The 13,275-nt window shown below is 39.6% G+C and overlaps 1 protein-coding gene across 1 annotated transcript in view; it reads right to left on the bottom strand.

Moving 5' to 3' along the window:
• Positions 1 to 1,039: 1,039 nt before the first annotated feature.
• LOC106962823 (trichohyalin) overlaps positions 1,040 to 13,275 on the bottom strand; it is a 59,096-nt gene continuing 46,860 nt past the window's right edge. The window contains exons 8-10 of the mRNA XM_015057459.1: positions 9,829 to 9,972; positions 8,789 to 8,992; positions 1,040 to 1,586 (exon numbers count right to left, since the gene is read on the bottom strand). Of these exons, the coding sequence (XP_014912945.1) occupies positions 1,146 to 1,586; positions 8,789 to 8,992; positions 9,829 to 9,972 (789 nt within the window). The 3' untranslated portion in view covers positions 1,040 to 1,145. The remainder of the gene's footprint in view (positions 1,587 to 8,788; positions 8,993 to 9,828; positions 9,973 to 13,275) is intronic.

Genomic DNA, 13,275 nt, shown 5'->3' with positions numbered 1-13,275 from the left:
CTGTAAACATTAATCTGTGTCTGTGTTGTGTTAATCTAACAATATATAAGCAGAATTTTTACTCTGAGATTAATTAAAGACTTACATATGAAAGAGTAAATAAAAAAATAATTAACTGATTGATGGACATAAAGAAACTATCCGCCTAATAAGAAAGCTCAGTTCAAGCTTTTATTTTCCGTTCAAGGATTCTGGACAAACATACATCGGCTTCACTGAAATGATCTTATTCAACACAGTGTGAAAAAGGTACAAATATGAAATCAGAAATCACTGTTCACTTCTCTGTACATGAACCGCAGGGTTTAGTGGACAAACCAACTGCACGTGTGTGTAGCCAAACAGGATGCGTTGCCAGGAGAAAATAATCTTTCCACGTCTTTTATGTGTGAGTGAAGTGCACGTGTGCATTGTCTCGCAGACGAACTGGGAGAGAGGAAAACGGGGAAGTCAAACCAAAAGCTTGCATCCATGTGTGTCAGTAAGCAGGGAAATGAGTTCCGTGCCTCTCACAATTCATGCATTTCTCCTATTGTGCCAATTCATCCCAAACGCAGAGGGAGCGGAAGCGAAAGGAGCGAGGGAAAGACCTTGCAGAGACTGAATGATGTCAGTAACACAAGCCTGATGGGAAGAGAGTTTGTGTAATTGTGTGCGTGAGTGTGGGTGTGTGTTTGGAGGGGGGTGACTGCTGGACAGTTTCTTTTGTGGTTGCCTGCCTTTTGTTTGTGTCCATGGGTGGGACAGGAGCGGCTGTTGTGCTCCTTCGGGACTGATCCGTGTGACAGGCTGTGGGTCTGTCTGTGTCTTTATGTACTGGTGTGTTTGTAAAGCTCTTTGTGTGCCAAAAAGAGCGTGAGACTTTGGTTGCAAGAAAATGCAAAGACAGATGCGCTTTAGTTCGAGATTGTCTCCAGTAAAGCTGCAGCTCCTAATGCCAGCAGGAGTCATCACTTCTGTTGAAGTGGGAAAGGTTGGTGTGTTTAAGTTTTAGATGAGGTGATTAAAAGGACATAAGACTCTTAACTGAACAAGAAAGCACTACTAATAGTATTTTTACTAAGAGTTGATTGAGAACAAAAAGACAATTCTGTTTTTCGGGTCACATGTTTAATCTTGCAGAACTTCTTCATTCAGTTTGGTTTCTAGAGCATTTCTGTTTTCCCCATCATTAATCTGACCTTGCGTCTGACCTCCCTCTCTGCGCTGCTTGTTTTCAGTCTAGGCAGCTTCCCCTCCTGCTTTTTTGCTCCACCCACAGCTCCACCACCCTTCCTGGACTCCAGACTCTCCTCTGCTCCCCCCACTTTTATATGCAGGCCTCCGTCTTTGTCTGTGCAGGCAGAGGGGGGCTGGAGTGAGGCTGGTGAGCAGGGAAGAGGCCCTCCGGCGTTACCCTGGGGATAAACACGCTTGTTGCCCGGGGTTGCCTGCGTCTCCGGGGGGTCTGGAAAAGACCCGGCGGAACTCCGGGGAGAGATTATGGATTGGAGCCCGAAAAGCTCCTGCTGGGCTTGAGACAGAGCAGCAGTCAGCTCCTCCCTCTCCTCGCACTCCTTCCATACCGTATCCTGGAGAAATGCCACCTGGAAAGTGATGAGAACAGACATAAAACTATTCTACCTTCTTTTCGCTTATGAAACGAATAAATCTGCAAAACCACCGCTGACGATATCCACTGTAACAAGGAGCAGAAGGTAGTGCACAATAGACGCTGAGAATTGGTGTTTGTTTTGTTTACATCATATTGAGGATTAGTAGATTAGATTGTGAGATATTTAACAAATGCAAACAAAAATATATTTTCACAAGAACTTATGAAATGAAGCACGCAATAATCTTTGCAAATGAGGAAATATTTGTTGTGGCATTTTTCTTGTATGGAAATTTCCAGTCAAACTAAACCTTTTTGACAATCTTCAGTCATTTTTAGAAGTCTATAGAAGTCTTTGTTTCTTGCATAAACTGCTTTTAAAGACTATTGCATAATCCTCTTAACAATGGTATATTTAAGCAAATAATTCAACATTTGTCTTACAAGTAATAAGACAAAAGACACAATTAACCAGTCTAGATGTAAGCAGAAGTTTGTAAATGCCGCAAAAACTTGTTTCACAAGTCGGCAGAGTGAACATGTGGAAAACATTAGAACAGGAAGCGACATGCCCCCTAGTGGTGGCTGAATGAAGATTCAACTAAACTCAAAGGACATCAAAACATAAAGCAATGTAAAGCAAAGCTGTTTTACATATAAGATATTATTAGTAGTGTAAATGGTCTAAACTGGCTGGTGGAAATATATATATATATATATATATATATATATATATATATATATATATATATATATATGTAATTATTATTATTATTATTATTTTTTTTTAAGTATTTGTTGTGGGGTTGTTCTCTTATAGGTCTAGTAGTCACTAGTGCTTAGAGCCTGTGCTAGAGTCAGTTCTTAACTAGTTAAAAAAAAAAGTACTGGTTTGGTTTTCCATACTCTGAACCAACTGTGTATATATATATTTATTTTTTTTTATTTTTTTATTTTTTGTAATTTCTTGTAGTTCTTTAAGTGGACCATAGCCTAAGAGACCCCAAAAAATTAATAGACCGAAATACTTTTTATAAATATAAATTTGTAGTTCTAAAGATATTTATGGCGTTTTTATTTTGTCATTTACAATTTTATGAAGAAGGAGGATCATGCAGATTAAACTATGATGTCATTTCATTATTTTAAGAGCAGTCAGTACCTGCTTACTTGACTGAGGAGTTGGCAGCGGTGGCTCTGAGCCACGCCCATCTTAGACATGAATGTGGAAGTGAAACGTTCAGAAAGTGAAAGAAACTGCAGCAACCTGACACTTAAACGTGAAAATCAATTTTGTGGTGACAGAAAAGGTGACTGTTCCGAGCAGCGCCAGTGACATTTAAAATTGGCACAGTCAAAAAAAAAAAAAAAAAAAAGAGACTCGGTCAGCAAGACCTAACAGGCAAGATACCCAAAAACAGACACAGCAGGAACAATGCTGAATTAAAAGCACTTAGACTGCACTGTAGTGATGCACAAAAGCACTGGAGATCTAATAGACAAAATGTGTCCCCTTTATGATTACAGGAGAAGTTAAAATCCATTACATCACTGGGAGCAATATGGGACACATTAGGCTGTTTACATCCAGAAGACTACTGACAAATAAATGTTTTTTTGTGATCCGGGAAAGTGTGATTAGAACCAGCCACACAGAAAATAAAGGATGATATACAGAAGCTGCTAGCTTTATATCCAAGGCCAGAAATTTGAAATTAAAAGTCATTCTTTCAAGTTCTTTCAAGGCTGCCTGATGAGGTCACCTGCCTTTTTAACTAACACGAAGCAAGAGGTTATAAATACTACTGGCGCATTTAACCACAAACATGTGTCGTTTGAACAGTTTACATCATTAAGACCATCTGCCATTTGATGACACACATGTGTTGTTTCCATCATCCTGTGATTAAACGTTAAACTTAAACTCTCCAATTCAGCGGCTATAGGAGACTCCCAACAGATCCCCGTTGACAGTCTCTGTGGACTCTTCTTCTAATTAACACCACACTCACAGTAAATGTTTACAGCCATATTTGGAACATATGTGTCTTTAAAATAACTATAAGGCCAGAGGAGGAATTAAGGAGAGACGTTGTGGTATCCATTTTGGACCATCAGTGATAATTACAGAATAAACCTCCACATACGCACAGAAGCTCAAGAGGGGGATTCTGAAAATTAGTGACTCAATAGGAGACTAGTCTTTGCCAAGACTAGTCTCAAAGAGATGTTGGTCCTTAGAGAAAATGTACTAAGTGGATCAATTAGGATATATGGAAACTTATTTGTTGCCATTCTGAAAGCAAAAAACAAAAAACAAAAACCTTGGGGATTATATTTTAGACTAAAGCAAAGTAATTACTACAACCGCCCTTGGTTGCTTCCCTGTTGCCTCTCTGTTTGTCTAGATTGCAGTTGCCCAGCACAGAAGTGCTCCACAAATTGCATCAATATGGAGTTTAACAACTTTAATTGGCCAAGTTTAAGCTTAATTCTAACATGTTAACTAGTGTTCTTCCTTCTGCTACAGACTGTTATATCGTTTCCAAAGCAATCAGTCTGTGTAAAGACACGTCATGCACACAGTTCTAGCTTGTTCCCTTGTTGTTGTGCTGTCCACGTTTTACGAAGTTGTTCAACCTTATTTGGTTCCAGCAGAATTCAATCTGTTATTGCTGTTTAATTTGTCTTGTACATCAGATCAGGAAAAGAGGTCAAACCCATCATACTGTGTGTGTGTTATTGGTGTAAGTCAAGAAACCAGTGGGCTGTGTAAAGGAACACTGTTGCCCTGATTTACATATAAGGCGTCCATCAGCCATATTGCATCTGACCTCAGTGCTGACAAAGGTTGTCTGACTTTCAAAGTCAAGAGAAGGTCATCAGATGGACGTCAAGCACAAACTCACAAACCTCATCCTTTTAGTGCGTCACTCTCAACCAAATTCCACTGGGAACACATACACAATAACTCACACACACACCCGTACACACACACTTTTGTCTGTGTGTGTGTTTTATGTAACCCCAGTCTTTAGCGAGAGGTTAAGGGTCAGGCAGGTGTCTTTTTCCTCCAGACACTGTGATCTTTTTCAGTTGTTCTGCTCAACTGAAACAATGCAGCAAAGAGAGGGGGAGAGAACCAGGAAGCCCAGTGGAGGGGTGGCTGAGTTTTAGTGGCTGGACTTTAGCCAGACTGCCAGAATCTGACCGGAAAAAAAGGGGAAAGAGGGAAAGCAAAGAACTCAGGCGATAATCTTAGTCTGAATAAAGAAAAAAAAAAAAAACAAACAACCTGCGTGTATTTGCATGTGTGATCCTGCTTGCAGTCGACAAAAACCTACTACTTGATTTTCTCAGAAAATTGGAGTACTATGTAAAATAGATTTAAAATATTAAATTTTTATTACAGATTGTTGTGTTATTACAAAATTATAATGGATACGACTAACAACAGTTGTCTCAACTTAATTTGTGTATCACTTTAAAATAAACCAGTTACACCAAAGGAACAGTAAAATAATTCATAATTACCAAATACAAGGAGGGAAAGCTGCAAAATAAATACCAAAAGCTGCTTTAATGGCGATGGTGCTACTGTGCTTGATTTCCCAGCAAAGAGCTGTGGAGTATTGTCAAGATTAAGATGAGAGACAGCACACCCAGTAATGCAGGCTGCTTTTAAAGTCTCCATGCAACACTGAACTATATTGTACAGTATGTACTTGGCTGACATTTCTGTAATAAAAATCCTACTTTTATTGGTCCTAATATTTAATATTTAAATTTCCAAGGAAACTTTTGGTATTATTTAGCTCTAAGTGCACAAGTGTACAAAATCAAATACAAGTTTTGCCTTTTTTTTCTTTTCTTTCTTTGTTTTTTTTAAATAAATACCTAAAATAAATAAACTTTCCAGTGATGTTCTGATCTTTTGAAATTCACCTTCGAGAGTCACAAGTAACGGTTTGAAATATTTGGAGTCTTGCAGTGGGGCCTTTGTGACAAATCGTTCACATGTGTATTATTTCAATAGAGGCATATTAAAAAAATCTGCAACGCATTTGTCGCACTCATCAAGCAAGTTAAATTTGGAATTTAAAAATATGACAAACAACTTAAACAAATTTTTATCAAGTAATTAAACAACACTAGCACCAGAGGCAGTGTTTGAAAACGCAGACACAGTTTATTGTGAGATAAAAAATTGAATTCTATGAATGCAGCAGGAGGCTATATTAAATCTGAAATTGATGTTTCAGTGGGTTCCCATTTGGAATTTGCAGTTTACAAGATGCTCAATCATGTGGACACAAATCCATAAACACAACTGTGGCCCCTACACCGAATGACGGTAAGTGGTTTTGATGGGAAGTTGTTCTGATTTTTTTTTTTTTTACGGTCTTAAAATAACATATAGTTCCCAAGAGAATGATCATTATTTTGTTGTCTGGAAAAACAGATAGGTGAAAGGTCACCGATGTCCTTCAGCAGTCGAGGAAAACGCTCAGACTTTGACACAGTAGCTTAGCAACAGGGTGATATCACAAGGTCATGATCAAAACCAAGTTATCTCCAACCAACATGCACGTACACACACGTTCACAGATCAATACTACTGAGGAAAAAACACAATAAGAGAGATGGACCAGATACAAGCTGGGATGGATCATTAAAAAGATGTAGTTAAAAACAGAAAAACCAAAAGGAATAGAAAGAACAGGGGGGAAAGAAGAGATTATGCAAAGTGATCTGCATTGACTTCTGTCACTGAACGGTAAAAGAAAAGGTCTGTTTAAATGAGTCGAGAAAGATGAGGGCGGAGGCGGTGGGGGAAGCTGCTGAGCTGAAGGTCTACGACAGACATAAAGGAGCATGTCAGCTGTGAAATTAGCATCGGGGCACCTTGAACTGGCTCAACTATTCTGGACAGGCTCTCTGAAAGGAAGGCAGAGAGCAGAGAGCGAGAGCTGTTAGAAGGCTGTCAGACCACAACACTACAAAGCTCAGCTGCATAAATGTGAGAGGCAGAGATGCACTGCGATGAACAAATAATGACAAGATGGTAAGAGGCAAATATGGGACTTAATAACCTTTACAGGGTAGTGTAGGGTGATGTATATATAGATACATACATACACACAAGTGTAAAATTAAGTTTTCTGAAAGATCCGTTCCTCATGAATAATTCCATGTTTTACAACTGAACAAATTTACACCTTTTTTTTTTATAGAAGACATGACATTCTGTTCACCCATGCATTCTGATTTAAGACTTTGCATTTTTCTTGTATTGATTAACAGTTTGTCATAGAATTTTATATAAATATACAGAAGAAATGTACGTCTCGAAATGCGACAGGTGCCCGTCAAACTGAGAAATCACCTGATCTGCTCTTCTCCCACTATGCATGATCAGAGATCAAAGCGAAGCATTTTGGTTTTGCTTTGATCTTTTGCGACTTTAGAGTTTTGGTTTGTCCCACAGCTCTCAATAGCCCTTTTTCTGAAGCCACAGCATGTAGTTGTTCTCAGTCAGCAAAACAGACCTGAAAAGAGCAAACATTCAAAATACTTTTACAAGGTTTTGGAGAGAACATAAGAATCACATGTCTAAAGACTGCAACCAAGTTGAAAAAAATACAACAATAAAATGCTAACTTCCCAGGAATGCATGCTCAGTTAGATGCTTTAGATGGATGCACATTTTTTAGTTTTTTTTTTTTTTTTTTTTTTTTTTATTAAAAAAACCGCAAGCTTGACAGTAGTATCAAAATTACGTGAGGTGACAGTTTGCCACATCCCTGCTGGAATGAAGTGAACATTAAAGTTTCTGATGTATAAAAAACATGACAATTTATTTCAGCTTCGGTCGTTTGTTTGGTAGATAATTTGCAAACCAAGACACAGAAAGCTGGTCTCAAACCCAGACAGGGAAGCAGCCACAAAAAAATGAGACGTTTGCTTGTTTGCATGGGATTGTGTGCGTTAGTGGTTAGACAGCTGATGCATGTCGTAACTGCAGCCTCACACTCCAACACTGCAAACACATTCACTGCAAAGGTCGAGCAAATTTAATGTTGGTTCTCAGTTTAGGAAGCTGTCCTGAGAATCCTCTTTGTGGTATGTTTATACAACCCCCGCCCCCCTCCCAACCCCCCCAAAAGTTTTTTTTTTCCCCCACTGCCGTACACATATACATACGCAGTGCGTCTCCCTCATTCAGTCCTCTCTGCAAATCCTTTATATGTGCATCCCGTCTTGCTCCCTTTCATGTCCTTCCCTCCTTTCACATTTTATCTCTGGGCTCAAACAAGCTGCATGTGGACAGCGCTGGCACAGAGATGCATCCCTACGCACTCGGCACCTGGGACAAATGTGAGCTTCATCTCCAGCGCTCTCGCTTTTTCTGTCCATTTAAAAGTCGCTCACTATGTTCGTCGGCCGTCACACTCTCATAAAATACACAGTGGCTAAATTTATTCCTGGTGTTGTGTAGCTGCTGTTGGCACAGAAACATACGAGTGGGAAATACTGAGCGACTGAAAATGTCTCTTATCAAAGACTTCTTGAGCAACCGGAACAAGCTTTGGAGAAATGTTAGTGACACACACATGTGCAGATATGACAATGACAAGCTGGGCCTTCATAAAGTTTTTATGCCCTCTTTTCAATACATTTTAGTGGGGATTTCAGGTGACAGAAATATGGAGTAGCTCATAATTTTGAAGAAGAGAGTTAAAACTTTGCAAAGAGCGGTGAACATCTTAATTAATCTCCCACTGGTGAGACAGAATCACCTCAAGCTGCAATTAATCATTCTGGGTCTCTGCTAGCTTTGCACAAGTATTTCTCTATTTGTCCACACAGAATGCATTACTGTGACCACTTTCATTCGGGTTGATGTACAGTGTTAAGCTTCATCCACAAATAGCGTTTTGTGTAAAAGCCAAAAGTTCAGCTTTAGTCTCATCCGATCATTCGCTGATCATTCGTTCATTTGCAGCCTTAAAATGCAAATGCAGGGCATGTTTTTTGGATACTTACTCATTTAAAAAGACATGAAACCCTTTTTCCTTTCCACTTTATAATTACGCACTACTTCTTGTTGGTTGTAATAAAGTAGACTAAAGTTCTTGGTTGTGATGTGACAAGATGTGAGCAGCTTAGGAGGTATGAACACTGAATACCCACCTCTTCTGTAAGTGTGGCATTCTTCTCAGTTACCAGAGCTAGCTCACATTTAGCTTGGCTCAGCTTCTGTTGCCCCAGTCGGCGTTCCCCCTTCTCTCTCCTCTCCCTTGCTGCCTCTTCTGTCCTCCTCTGATCGTCTCTGCATTTCCTCTCCTGCTGAAGTTCCTGACTCAGGCGCTGCACCGCCAGCCTCTCCTCTTCCAGCTAAAAACGGGGTTGATTTCAGATTGTACATTGAAACAGTTAACAGTTCATCCTCATTTTCACATTTCAGCAGAATTTCTGTTTTCTTGTTGCTCTAAATCAAATATTGTTTGAGGGTAACAGTAAAATTGAAATCACATTGGGCTGGGTGTTTTTTTTGTGACCGTGATTAGTCTTTGCACAGGATGTGGCTATGAGGGAATTTGCAGTGACAAACACAGCAAGAATAGGAGGAATTCAGCAAATTTTCCACAAACTAGAAATGCATTGTCTGACAAATGAATGATCCTATTTCTGCTAGAACTTCAGCGTGCTTCCTTGTTACTCATAGATTTGTACTGTGGGTGGAAATGTATTTGAGGATGTAGGAGGGCTGTTTGCGTGTTGCCTTCTGCAGTCTCACCTCCACTGTCTGGATTTAAAATCTCTTGAAACCACAAAATTAATCATGCCGTCTGCATGCGAGCGTGCGTGTGCTGCAGGAACGCTAAAAGGCATGCAAGGTAAATAACTACACAGGCGGGACAGAGGACAGAAATGCAGACAAATTATGAGGGAAGATGTTAGGGGGAAGCTAGAGGAGCTGTTTCTCAGTTCAAACTTGTTCGTAATATAAACTGAAGTGTCTGAGTCTTATTCAATTAGTCTGCATACCAAAAAACAGCTTTATCGTTGGCTAAACCTTTCAAACTTTAAAGCTTCTATCAGATGGAAGACATGTAAAATTTGAAACCAAGCACAAAATTTTGTCTCCCAATTAAGGAAATGAGCACTAGGCCTGTATCCTAAATACCATTGTGCATGCTTCATTTTTGAGTGTGGACTCCATTCTGCACCTTCAGGGAAAGCTCTGAAAGCAACGCCTGGCTTTTTTCCCTTTCTGTCTTCAGCTGTAGATCAGCCTCCATTCGAAGCTCTTCCAACTTCTTCCGTAGGTGCAAAGAACTCTGAAGTCTTTCTTCTTTCAGAGCAGAAGCCAGCTGCAAAATATCAAGAAAACAAATACAACATGGGTGCAATAGGAGTCTATTTTATGAGCTGATGCTTACTTTCCTAAACCACATTGACAGCAACACAGAAGCCATAAGGTATTGCTACAAACTGAAAACAAAGAAATAATAGTCATACGTCCCGTAATATAAAAGAGCAAGTCACTAACTTATCTAAGCATCTAGAAAAAGACTGTTCATTTCCAACGTATCTATTGAGGAAGTATACATTTCCAGTCAGACGTGTCTTAGCACAAATGTCTTATCAATGTTGAGCTTTGAAGATAAATTTGAACTGTTCTCTTTAGATGGTGATGATTTGAAACACAAACTTCATCATAATGCTGGTTGAATATTTGACTTATCTTATCTGAAATGTTAAGAAGTTAAATGTTACTCATTCACCCCTGAAAATGGCCTTATTGACCAAACTTGAATACTTTTCTTAGGGAACATACAGCTCATTTAGATTGGTTTGTTTCCTAACATAGGTTCAACCTCTAAGTATAATTTAATGGATGTTAGATGGGGTTGAGAACAGGCCTCAACCCAGACAATAAACAGTCTAGTTTATTAATTTAAAACCACATTTAGATGTTTTTGGAATCATTTGCGTTTTGAAACACCCGTTCTTTTTGAAACGCACACATTTTGCTGAAGGTTAATCCACTTAGCTGTTGACTTTTGATGAATTTGAAAAATTTGTAAGGAGTCGTCTTTTTTTTATGCCACTCACTTTGGGCAATGCAACAGTAGCACTGGCAGTGAAACAGGCCCTCAGCATGACACCGTCACCACTATACTTGACAACTGGTAGAGTGTTTAGTTTGTGTCGGCTGGCCCAAACACAATTCACGTTGATGTCATACATTGACAGTGAGGCTGGTGTCCCAGAACCTTCTAGAACAGGGGTGTGCAAAGTCGGTCCACACCCCTGTTAGAGTGTATGATGAATTTGAGAAAGTTTGAGAAGACTGTGTTTCTTTGAATTTTAACTTCCTTTAATCTGAGGACAGTTTTTGGGTCAGATTGATGACATTTGGACAGAGTTGATCATCTATTTTAAAACACTGGTCTCAGAATGCAAAGAACTGGTTGACAGTAAGCTTCTGGACTGGCCCCAACCTCAACCCTGTTAAAAATTTATGAACTAACTTGAAAGTTGGCTCTGTACTAGAAAATCAACCTGTGACCGGAGCTGTACATAAATCTGAAGAAAAACTCGCTGACCTCTAGCCAACCTCAAAACACTCCAATAATTCACTCACAGTTTGTGAACAATGACAGAAACGTGAGCGCTTACTCTCTAATAATGCAAGTCCTCAAAATGCGAGTTCTTGTCGTTGGACTCCTCAAAATGAAAAATGAATTTCTTGCTACATAAGACACCACTTTGGTCTCCAGACAGCAAAGCACTGTGTGGCACATTTTTTACTCAAGCTCAACCAAGGCCACCTTGTTTTTCCAACACCAGCATGGAAAATCAGAGACACTCGATGTCAGTGTCACAGGCTAGCACCACTGTGATTGTGTTAATCTCTGTGTGTCTGATTGCATGCACTTATGCCTGCAAGTGTGAAAAAAAAAGTGGATGTGGGTGTCAGAGGAAAAAACAAAACAAAACAGAGTGGCGTGTGAAAATGTGTATATTTGACCCAGTGCGTGCATGCATGTTATGGTTTGGGTTTGAGAGGCTGTACGAGAGACTAACATTGCGTGTGTTGGATGAAATGAGAAAACACCACTTCCTTTTCGCTGGTTGAAATGTACGTGTGAGGAGCATGGATGGTTTGTGTGCGTAGACCCTGTGTGTGTATGTACACAGCTGCAGTTTGTATCTGAAAAGAGCAGCAGAGTGGCCACTTCCTCTTCATGGGTTATGCACCCATACGAAGTCAGGAAGCCCATGATGAGAAATAACCTGCTTGGATGTCTACCAGTGTGGGAGATGTTTTCTACCATGTTCTGTGTCAGCATCAGTCTTCACACGTATATGTGTCGGTGTGTTTGTCTGTGACATTTTCAAATCTAGATGGGAAAGTTTACAGCAAACCAAACAAGTCTGCCTCGGTCTAAATGTAAGAAATGTGTGATGCTGCAGAATGACTTACAGCAGTTTCATGCTGACTCAAAGGCCTCATGTATATTGTTTACTTTTCACTCATGCACTCATCCTCCTTGGTTTTTTTATGCGGCCAGTCTATTTCCCCCCTCCAGGCAGTCTGGTGAAAATATGTCCACACAATTGCTAACAGCTGAAACCAGATATTTACCAACATACCCTGTATGAAAAGACACATTAACCATTTTTTCTCACTCCTTGACATCAAATCAGACTAAACTGTTTCCGTTTTAAGTCCATTAAGATGACCAAATTTGTGTCTATTGGCTAAATACCAAAAATAATTAGTTCATTTTCTTAATTACTTGCTTCTATACCATTAAAGGGTAACACTTTATTTGACGGGGTGTGCATAAGACTGACATCACACTGTCAAAAACACGACATAACATCTGTCATCAACATAAAGAAGTCTTTATGAATGTTTATGACAGTTGTCATGAAGTGTCATTCAGTAAATAATGACATCTTTTAATGCAAAGTAGCTCTAAAAGTTGCACTGAAGGTCCATTTAAAATACCAACTTTGCATTAAATTAAATCATTTTGGAAAGTCATGATGATAGCATGGAATGGTTTTGTATGTTTTTGACCATTAGCGGCACAACACTGGATGTGTGTTAGGACAACAAATCGAAAATGCTGCTTTCTTGTGTGACAGGAACTCAAGCGAGATATCAGGGTGAGAACGGTGTTTCTGGTGTTTCATTCTTTAGTACAAGTTCCAGATGCCAGAAGGGACATTCGTCTGCTCTATCAATTGTTTTGCAAGTTTAAACAACACAGGGATGTACAGCCCTTCAACAATAGAGGAAGTTGACGAGTGCTGTGTCTCTGAGGGCAACATGTCTTGATGCAACAGGTGCAAATCAACCCCAGTCTGACTGAAGCTGGAGGGAGAGTTTCATCATCTGTGACGAGCTGAGTTCTGTATACTACGACACTAAAGGCAACAATAAGCCTGGTTACTGTTTTCACACAGAGACAAAAACATCGACTTTTTCCAGACATGTTGTTTTCCACTAAAACTAAAACTGAAGGGTTTGGCCAGAATTACAGTAGTTTTGATTTTGACTGAAGTACAGGGGTGACAACATCCCTGTGATATGTATGTGTGCGTGGGGGGGGGGGGGAGTGAGGGGGGGGTAATAAAAATACCTTCCAACAAAAAAA

This window comes from Poecilia latipinna, unplaced genomic scaffold (assembly GCF_001443285.1).
Source record: "Poecilia latipinna isolate Pla-1442-1.1 unplaced genomic scaffold, P_latipinna-1.0 Scaffold1465, whole genome shotgun sequence".
In the NCBI taxonomy this organism is placed as follows: Eukaryota; Metazoa; Chordata; class Actinopteri; order Cyprinodontiformes; family Poeciliidae; genus Poecilia; species Poecilia latipinna.
This window is presented reverse-complemented; position numbering and strand designations above follow the sequence as displayed.